General features: G+C 36.1%; 1 protein-coding gene across 2 annotated transcripts; it reads left to right on the top strand.

Annotated features, from left to right (window-relative positions):
* Positions 1-887: 887 nt before the first annotated feature.
* On the top strand, positions 888-8,048 carry LOC141599815 (aspartic proteinase 36-like). 2 transcript variants are annotated; one of them, XM_074419935.1, is made up of 10 exons: positions 888-1,314; positions 2,023-2,152; positions 2,455-2,702; positions 3,154-3,381; positions 5,401-5,563; positions 5,983-6,056; positions 6,414-6,510; positions 6,830-6,896; positions 7,112-7,183; positions 7,762-8,048. In XM_074419935.1, the coding sequence occupies exons 1-10, from the start codon at positions 1,061-1,063 to the stop codon at positions 7,917-7,919; spliced, it is 1,491 nt and encodes a 496-aa protein (XP_074276036.1). In that variant the 5' UTR covers positions 888-1,060; the 3' UTR covers positions 7,920-8,048. The 2 variants fall into 2 exon arrangements, with proteins under 2 accessions (XP_074276036.1, XP_074276037.1); XM_074419936.1 differs by lacking the exons at positions 5,983-6,056; positions 6,414-6,510.
* The last annotated feature ends 2,699 nt before the right edge of the window (positions 8,049-10,747 follow it).

Here is a 10,747-nt window from a genome sequence, read left to right as displayed (position 1 = left end):
TATAATAATAATAATAATACAATAATTATAATAAAAAATAAAAAATAAAAAATAAAAAATATTAAAAATATTAATAAAAACTATTAAGTTTACGATGTGCAAAATTGAAATGGACTGAATTTAGTTGAATCAATCAATCGAGTGAATCAATGGAGCCGAAATGAGCCAATCGAATGGAGTGAGTGAAATGAATCGAATCGAATAGAATGAATCAATCAATCAATCAATCAATCAAATAGAATGAAATTTGAATCAAGTGGTGAAAAAAATAAGTCAGAAAGAACAAGGTCTTTCTCACTTGTAGTTGGGAATTATGACTGGTCAAAGTATTTTGACAGAATAAACTTTAACGGACTAAAACTCTTGGGTACAGCGTACAACTTCCGCAAAATAGACCTAAAGTCATATTTTATTCGAACCTATAACCCGCCCGGCCGACCCATTTGACGGGTCTAGGTACAACTCATTATTTAATGTTTATGTTGATTTCCGTTTGTTTTTTTGTTTCAGCAAATCTTGTTATAGAGTGATAGACGGATATATCGGTCTATAGCGGTCAAATAACCTTAAAATGGTGACATTTTTAGGCTCCACCACGCAAGTTGTTGTTTGTCTTATGCGTAATGTGATATGTTACTTAACCCGTCTTTAATTATAGACGGATAGTTGCCGATCTATAATAAGATTTTGTGTTTTTGTTTTTGTACCGTCGGCAGGCTGGTGTCTAAACTTTTATCCCTGAAAATCATCCAGCAAATTGTGTAACACTCTTAAAACTTCCATCAACTTTGAAACAAAAACCTTTTTTTTTTTTTTTTTTTTTTTTTTTTTTTTTTTTTTTTTTTTTTTTAATCTCATCAATATTCTTCAATCTTCTCCCACTAATCAAATTAAAATCTTTTTAACACATATTCTTCCTGTTTTTTCCCCTTTCATTTGAAACTATTATTAGTGCATCAAATTCATCAAACAAAGACAACAACAAGTGTAATAGGAGGAGTTGTAGTAGTATATAAGTAACAGTCAAGTAGTAAGTGTAACAAAACAACAAACTTTAAAGATGAAGAAGATATACTACATTTTAAGTAATTTATACATCTGGGTAATCTTGTACTTGTACGCTGTCGTTTTGCCTCTTTCCGCTGCTTCATTTCCCACCATTCTCAACCTTGAACGCGCCATTTCCTTTAATGACCGAGTTCAACTCAGTCAACTCACTGCCCGTGACCGACTACGCCATGGCCGTTTGTTGCAGTCCACTAATGGTGTCGTTGATTTTACTCTTTCTGGAACTTATAAATCCTACCGTGTTGGGTAACTTTTCTTTTTTCTTTGTCAATTTAATTAATTATTCTCAACAACTTGTTTAAATTTGTTTGTGCTCTTGGGTCCATAATTCGGGTTTGGAGATTCAAACTTCGGACCTATCTCAATTTAGATGAACATTTGTTTCATGCATTCAATTAATTAATGTGATGGGTAGTTGCTAAATTTGATCACCTCTTGTCCTCTTGCCGGTATCATGATTGTGAATTGTTTGCCAACTTAACCCTGTTAGTTTCGACTTAACTTTGCTGAACTGAACTAAACTGAACGTATATGAGCTTAACTTTTCTGAACTGAACTTATAAGAGCTAAACTGAACTTAAAGGGAGTGACTTTTCTGAACTGTACTTACTAGTTTATCGCAAATAGTTCATCAAAAACAGACAACAATGTCACTAATTTGCTTGCTGTAATACGAAATTAACAATATTTTGTAACTTAGGCTGTTAAGAAATCAAGATCAATTAGTATATGGTAGTGCTACCTTTAATGACTTTATTTGTTCCATTATATTGTGTTTCTTCATTGCTTTTCTTTTGGTTATGTTTCTTCTGTAATTTCCAGTGAGCCCTTTATGACTAGATTTCCACCCTACCTAATTCATTGCATCTGTTCTATGAATTGAATTTTCTGTAAAAACACATACGCGACAAATTTACAGGGAAAAAAATCTAACTTTGTGAATTGTGATATTAGGTTGTACTATACTAAAGTGCAACTTGGCACTCCGCCACAAGAATTCAATGTGCAGATTGATACAGGAAGTGATGTCTTGTGGGTTGGTTGCAGTGGATGCACCGGTTGTCCTACCACCACTAACCTTAAAGTATAGTACCTCGTTACTTCTTTCTTTCGTAACTCAAATTCTTCTTTCTTTTAGGGTTGCATTGAAAAGGTTGAATGAAATGCCTCTAAAGCGTTAGCAAAATTTGTCAAAAGAGACGGCCCCACACAGTATTTTTGTTGAGACCACTCCGTTTTCTCATCAATAATTTCTGATACGAACCTTATTAATTGCATTCTCATAAATTCCAGATGTGAGATGGTCTCACAGGAGACTAAATAAGTAGTGACTAACTAAAAGGTTGTTTTGGTTAAAAGTCTATTATACTGATGCACCTCTTACAGGACGTTCATCTTGGTGCTTTCAACCCTTCAGGCTCATCGTCAGCATCTGTTATTCCTTGCTCCGATAAACGATGTAGTATGGGAGCGCCGTCCGCTGATGCTCTTTGTGACAGCGCTAACCATTGTGCTTACCAATTTAAATATGGGGACGGTAGTGGAACTGAAGGCTACTATGTGTCTGATGTGCTGCATCTAACTACTGTTGGTGGTAATCCGAAATCCAACAGCTCTGTCAAAGTCATCTTTGGGTAAGTAATAGTTGATTCATCCGATTTTTTGACATTATTTCTCTTTCTAAGGTTATGGGAATAAGGTGAGTGAATCAAATTTTGAAACTTGTTTCCATAATCATCTCTGGAATGCTATAAGAGTATGTTTGTTGTTATGTAGAGCTAGTTACTAACGAGGGGATATAATAATTGAAAATTCGGAGAGAAGGGGAGAACGTGGTTCTCCGTTGTCTAGTGTTCCTAGTTTGAAGAATGAGTGCCAAAGAATGACTGAATGAATACCAGCTACCAAAAAGTAACAGAGAAGAAAGAGAAGGAATATGAAAAAATGGGCGGTTCCTTTAATGAATACTACTATCTCATATTTTTTTTAAAAAAAAGCGGGATAACCAAATTGAAGTTTACCTATGTAATAAAATGCTTTGAGGTGACTAAGTGGATTTTTGGCTTTTCTGAATCTGTTGAACAGTTGCAGCGTGACGCAAAGTGGGGACTTGAGCAAGACAGATCGAGCAGTTGATGGGATTTTTGGATTAGGTCAACAGGCAATGTCTGTTGTCAGTCAGTTGTCGTCTAAAGGAGTTGCACCTGCAGCATTCTCACACTGCTTGAGGGGAGATGAAAATGGGGGAGGAGTACTGGTTTTCGGGAGTATTGTTGACCCCGGCATTGTCTATACTCCCCTTGTGCCATCACAGTATGTTCCTTTCTCCTTTAAGGCATTCATTGTGTTTTTTGTATTAACTAGGAAGTCAGTTGCTATATAGCATCTATGTCACTTGGCATTCAGGACACAGTTATTTTGTTCATCATGGTAGCCGTAGCCCTAGTCATATGATAAGAAGAAGTGTATAAAACAAAGGGAAGCTGTTAAATGGGCGTAAAGGATGTTTCTTTATGAGCTTTGGTGTTTTTGTAAACAAAAGATGTAGTCTTAGGCTTGAGTAGTGTGACATTGTCACTATCAGTTCTAAAGCGTATGACACATAGTATATTGGTATTTGGAATATGGTAATGTTTTGGGTTTGAAGTAGGTTCAAAATGGTCCAAAAGCAAACCACTTTCTTATTGGATACTGATCCGAATCCAAACCCACTCAGTATTCAAAATTTCACATTCCAAAACCAACCCTAGATAGTTGTTTTTAATCAAAATCCAACCTGATTCAAAATACAATCCAAGACTGAAGACCCTATCAGAAATTCAATTCAGCCTGATTTGTTTTCTTCGAATCAATTTTTAGTATCCAATTTAAATCTGAAGTATGCGTAATCATATTTAAAACTCATATAATCCTATTTGCTTGGATAAATTTCTGTAAAGCTATATAGTTGCCAAAATATACCGTATTATTGAGTAAAAGAAAACTATAATTATTAGAATAAATGAAATAAAGTCCTCACAAATTATATAAAATAAAAACATGGCTATCCTAAAAATGTACTCCCTCCTATTCACTAAGTTCTTCCACATTTGTTTTTGGGTGGAATTTAGCGGTATGGTGATATGTGGATGTAAATGGAAGTAAGAGAGAGAAAGTGGGGTTATGAGTTATTATAACCACAAATAATATATAAATAAGGAAAGTGGAAGATCTTAGTGAATTTGCCGTTTTAGGAAATGTGGAAGTTCTTAGAGAATACGTAGGAGGGAGTATATGGAAAATGTAATTCTCAAACTAAATAAAGAAATGATCTTTGGAATGCTAGGAAAAAAATGAACACATTTCCAGCCTTTTTCATTTAATTTTTATGACCAAATAGTAAATTCAGAATTCAAACGAAGGTTTGGGCATAAAATGGATCGATAATGGATTTGGTTCGGGTGTTTTTGATGACGGGGTTTTGGTTTGGGTTTTTCCAATGAGGAATTCCAAATAGTTGGGTTTCGATCAGTATTTATCCTTCAGTCAAATCGGTTCTGGTTCAGTTTTGAACTCAATTGTCTTCCCAAATTTGGATTATGGTTTTGAAGTCAACATGACAAGGGTTTTGGTTCAGCAAATGAACAAAGACTGATTACCTATCTTGCTCCAAAGGAAACAAGATAGAAAAGTGTTCCGTACTCGTCTACTCAGATTCTTTGCATAAACCTTTGCTTTGTTATCGTCCTTTTCTTCCTTTTCAGGGGACGAAGACATGTTTATGTCAGGCATCTGAAGCTACACTCTTAAGATGCAAAGATTATATTTTGCATTTATATAATTAACTCGTACAAAAAAAAAAATCAATATGACACGTATTCCGTAAATGCTTATCACCCGAGACCAGCATCTTGTCCGCAAACTCATAAAATGGTAGCCCATGCTTATCTGAAATTGTAGCCTTTGTAGGAGCTAGTGCATAATTAAAAACTTATGAGATGGTCTGACTTGTGAGGCTAAGCCATTAACCCAATATAATTAAACAAGAACTCTAGAATTTATAATGATTTGGATTGGTCTCACATTGAGGACTTGCTGAGTTGGTGATACCTTTTAAGTAATATGCGTTATGTAAGATTCCCTGGCTGTGTAGTTTATGCTAGTTTGTACTCCATAATAGTCCTCGGATTGATATGTAGTCTTTACCCCCGTACAGGTGTACAAATCTCAACCTTTTAGTGATAGTGATGATGATTGTGTTAGTAATAGTGATTATCGATGGCCAATGTAAGCATTTATTCAAACATAAATGCTACGAGATATTCAATTCTTTTCTTCTGTTAAATCTTGCAGGCCACACTACAATTTGGATCTACAAAGCATATCTATTAACAATCAAAAGCTTCCTATAGATGCTGCAGTATTTACTACTTCAATCACCACTGGTACCATTATCGATTCTGGGACAACATTGACTTATCTTGCCGAAGCAGCTTATGATCCCTTTGTTAGTGCGGTAAGTTTCATTCTGTTTGGTGCTTTAGCATGTTAAACAGCTAGAAGCTGTCAGATTGAGTTGCTCAGTAACAAAGATAATTTTTTCCCCCGCATGCTCTTCTTTCTTTTATGAAGTAGCGGTCCTTCAATTCGACGCAATTTTCATCTTGGGTCATTCGGAAACAGCCTCTTTGTGTTGCTAACACAAGGGTAAGGCTGCGTACATCCGACCCCCCCTTACCCTGCAATTTGTGGGAGCCATTGAGGCACTGGGGTAATGTTGTTGTTGTTGTTGATGATGCTTCATAGCAAGTGCTATATCTTTTCTTTTAAATGACTTTTAGGCTTTTAACTGTTAAAAATGGCTGTCTTTTTCTTTCTCCGGCTACCAAGACTAGGAAACAGGTTCTGAACTTCTCTCTGTTATTGTTTCAGTAGATTACAGCAGCTGTTTCTCAGTCTGTACGTCCTCTACTCTCAAGGGGAAACGCATGCTACTTGATAACATCCAGGTTTTCCTCCTAGTTCTTTAATTTTAGAACTTGATGAACACATCAACTTTACCCCAATGCATCAAGGGCTCCCATGAATGATGGGGGTAAGGGAGTCAGATGTATGCAGTCATACCCTTGTTTTAGACTTTTAGTACAGAAACCATAGAGGCGGTTTTGTTATGACAAGAATAGTGCAAATGACTGCTATTTCGCATTAGAATGGACTTAGTTTAGTGTGTAATTGTGATTTATTTATTCCATCACAGTTCAAAATAGAGAATGACTACATTTCAAATGAAGAGGCTAGGATATGTTGAATCAGTTAATATTTGTCGGTTCTTTTTGTGCTTCTAATATGTGTGTTTGTGCATATAGTGTTAATGACATATTCCCTCAAGTTAGCTTAAATTTTGCTGGTGGGGCATCCATGGTTCTAAGACCCCAGGATTATCTACTGGAACAGAACTCTATAGTGAGTTTACTTCATCTATTACTTCTGCCTTGGAACGACACACTCAATTTCTATCATTCAATTTTAGTCTTCTTTTCTTTTGTAAACTACGTTACTCAGACTCTCACCCAAAATACAATTGTCTAGTAGTTGAACACTCCATATTAAAAACAACATCGCAAATTATTCATGGAAGTAGCCAGGGCTGAACGCACGGTCGCACGCATTCCTTAACTCTACTGTCCTCTAGATTTCATCAAAAACAGAAAATAAATATAACAGCTTTTCTGCAGCAACTATTAGCAACGAGTAATATGCTTCTTCTTTATTTCGTTGACAGGCTGGAGATGCAGTTTGGTGTATGGGAATTCAGAAAATTGACGGGCAGGCAATAACGATTTTAGGAGGTAAGCCCTCATCAATAATATGAAGTTTGCTGTGTGGACGACTTTCCTCAATCCTCATGCTGAAAATGCTTCTTTTTACTGCATAAATTTTTTTCCTACGTAATAAGGATAACTAAACCCTTTGGCATGCTCTGAATCCTTATCTTTTGGTTCAGTATCATTTGAGTACTCCTATTTCGTGCTATTAACGAATGTTCACCTTTTTCTTTTTGCAGATCTTGTATTGAAAGACAAGGCCGTGGTATATGATTTGGCTAATCAGCAAATTGGATGGGTTAACTATGATTGTAAGTAGATTTCCGCCTCGATCTCCAGCCTTTTAGATTTAAAGTTCAGTTTGGCTGAGCTTTATTTGTCAAGAGGATAGGGGAGGGTTGCAGATGTTAGCTACAGTTGCTTGTAAAGTCTGTGTAGGGTCAGTCATGTTTCAGGTCCATAACCCATCGGCATCAAAATTTGCCTCTTTTTTCTTCCCTCAACTCCAGAGAACAAAAAACGAAAGGGTTTTACTCTTAAGAGATGAAAGGTAGAAACCACAAGGCATTGCCTTTGCTCCTCGTCCTCGTCCTCGTCCTCGACCAAGATAACCAACAACTAAAAGTAGAATTAGATCGTAAAGTGATTGTTTTCACAAGCTTTTGTATCTTACTCTTGATTTATTGTACTCCGTCCCACGTAACTTTGGTAGTCAAACGGTGTCAAATGAACCAATATATAACTTAGTTGCAACTTCTTAGAAATGAGAATATGCGCAAATAGGTGTTTTGAAAATTGTTGAAGTTCTCTGTATATATATTAGAAAATAATCACTTAACAAGTTAAGATGGAGATACTAATCGAAAAACCTCTTAATTTGTTGTGTTAGGTTCTCGACCGGTGAACGTTTCGTTGAATACTGGCCCACATTCAAATACTTTTGTCAACACAGGAGAGCTGAGTGGCGGTATTTCGTCGAGGAATCCCCAATACCTGACGGTATGTATTGCCGTGATGGTAACGTTGGCAAGTTTGTTGTTTATGTAAGTTACGAAGGAAAGGGTTGTACACTTGTACATGACATGCCATTAATTTTAAACCAAGTATGGTAGTATATCAGTTTATAGCAAAATTTCACTATTCTTTAGCTTTATAATCGCACTATCAGTTTTTTCCAACGTGTATTAATAATAACTTAATTGTAGTAAGATTAACAAGATATATTTTCACTAATTATATGGTAAAAATGAGTTTATACGGAGTACTTGACAATTTGACATGTACTAAACTGTTTTTGCTTTCTATACAACGTAAACTTAGCACCACAGTACGTCTAACAGCTCAAACACACAAGTAGATCCAAACTTGGGCTGACCCAAATGGCCAAATATGATCCGAACCTCAAGTGTTTATAACCCGAATATGATCCAAAACTCAAATTGATACAACCTGACCTAGACCGGACCCGAACCTTGATTGACCCATTATTGACTCGGCCTAAACAAAAATCCCCCGACTCATAATTGACTAGCCTAAATGACCAATTAATGTATTATACAACTGGTGTTATGAAATATTATTATATGGATGTCCATATCTTAGAATATTCTAGAGGGTATTATCTTATGGAAACTCTACAGTTATTGTATGTGTATATATACCCCCTCATAATGGAATAATATACAGTTTTGTCTCCCTTACTTTCTCTCTTGAGTTTCTCTCTCTAATTCTTCATATTCTATATTTCACAACACGTTATCAGCCAGCACGAATTCGACCAACTGAGCAAAATCCCATAATCACGTTTTCTTATCTATATAAACTTATTGTTATGGAACATCAGGGATCTTTGGGCCAATAATTTTTTTTTGTTATGTTGTATAGTAACTGCTTGTTTCAAACTTAATTTTCTTACTTGATTTATTCAGTGGCCCATAAAGAAAGATTGTGAATAAGATTATGGTGAAAGCAATCATATAATTTCAGATTGTCCAAATTTTGAATAGTAAAATCAACAAGGAATCATGTGAAAGTAATCATGGGAAGTTTGCCTTAAGCGGATTGTTACGGTGAGAATCTAAGCCTCTCGGTAAGCCTATTGAGGTACGTAAACTATTGACGATCAATCTCTCGACTTGTATCAACAATAATTAACTAGCCGAGGTACGTAATTTCAATATTCTATACTCTGTAGTTCCAAGTTTTAGACGAATTATGACGGTAGTTGTTTTGGAATATATGGACTTTGGTTAATTGATGTTAATATGCAAGTAAACAAATTACACAACTTATTGATTACATCGTTGATTTTCGTGGAGGATAATGATTTTATTTGGCTGGCATGATAGATAATAGAGTTGTGCTTTATCTTTATTGACCTAAGTGAGGACTTAATTTGGTCTCTTCTTTGTATTAACTTATTAATGCTTTCAATTTGTGGTTCATATGGTAGTTTATCAATTACACTAAATCAATTAGTCGCGTAGAATGTTCATCTTATTGAATCTGGAATTCCATATTGTGACCAACGGTTTTGAAAAAGGACATATCATATTATTTTGGGTCGGAAATCCCAATAGATTTATTTTACAAAGATGAGAGATATGTTCATATTATAACTTTGGCCTGAAGTTCAAAGTTCTAAAGGTGTGTAATAATTTAACACCGTCTCATCAGTACAATATTTTCATATTGCATAAGTATAACTGTATAAGTGGCCAGAAATCCACGTCTATGAGTATATAAACCGTTGTTGAGTTTAAAACGGTCTTTATGAAGGCAAATTTATTTGCGAATTGATTCTTGTTCACCTGAAGTTGAACAGTATAATGAGATATGAAATTTGATCCATTCCTTGAAGTGAATGTGACATGTCATAAAGACTCTGTATGTAACAGAGATCGAGAATATGGCGTTATGATAAGCCTAATATTACGGGCTCAATTGAGCCTAATAATGTGGCATTTGATGAGTCAGGTAAAAAAGCCTTAATTGAGCTTAATGATGTGGTCTTATTGAGCCAAATTTGTTTATTGAAAGAAATGAAAATATCTCATGAAAAGTCATGGGAGAATATGAGACTTGTATATATAAGAGTTTGATATGAGGAAAAAAAAAATGATATACGAGCTAAAATTTTGATACTCATACTATGACCAAAGTTCATAGTGTTTACATATACTGAATTATGACATGGAATTCATAATGTTTGCAAATATTGATGATGGGGCATATTCCGTGCCCGCTGACCAAGTCAACATATTGAACGAGGTCAAAGATATCCACAGCAAGCCAATGACTTAGACATCCCAAATGCGACCTTTCGGCTGCCGCCACTGGTCTCGGCATGGCAACCTACCAAATGGGCACCTACCCGCGTACTCATATCCAAGAACCCTCGGCATGGAGTCAACCAGGCTCGCCGCCGGCGCCATAGGTCCCTCGGCCGAGGGTAGATCAGTCTTTTCACCTGCTGTGCCACTTGGCCCACTTGGCCACTACGTGACAAAAGGTGAAAGTCTATAAATACTCCTCAATCCTCATTGAGGAAGGGATCCGAAATCTAACCTAAGAACCCCCTTAAATTGGTATTATCTCTCTCATCTCTCTACAATACACGTCATCAAGCAACATACCACTTAATCACAATAAGTTCACTGACTTGAGCGTCGGAGTGAGTACGCTTGGCACAAAGCCAAGCCCTCAGTTTGCTCATTGTTGCAGGAGAGGCCGAGGAGAGCAGTCAAGGCTAGAAGAGGCATTATTCGACAAAGCTAGCGTGGTAAACAAACCTGCTTCGGGATTCATACCCGGAACAATTGGCGCCGTCTGTGGGGAAGATACTAGAAGCTAGTCATTCCCAAACAAAAAAAAAA

This window comes from Silene latifolia, chromosome 9, assembly GCF_048544455.1.
Source record: "Silene latifolia isolate original U9 population chromosome 9, ASM4854445v1, whole genome shotgun sequence".
NCBI lineage: Eukaryota > Viridiplantae > Streptophyta > Magnoliopsida > Caryophyllales > Caryophyllaceae > Silene > Silene latifolia.
The sequence above is the reverse complement of the archived record's forward strand: the minus strand, read 5'-3'. Positions and strand labels throughout refer to the sequence as shown.

Bases quoted from the DNA above. Each gene is read 5' to 3' on its own strand.
- LOC141599815 (XM_074419935.1), top strand. From the start codon at position 1,061: ATGAAGAAGATATACTACATTTTAAGTAATTTATACATCTGGGTAATC. The intron at 3,382-5,400 runs GTATGTTCCTTT...TAAATCTTGCAG, and splicing joins ACTCCCCTTGTGCCATCACA to GCCACACTACAATTTGGATC. The intron at 7,184-7,761 runs GTAAGTAGATTT...TTGTTGTGTTAG, and splicing joins TGGATGGGTTAACTATGATT to GTTCTCGACCGGTGAACGTT.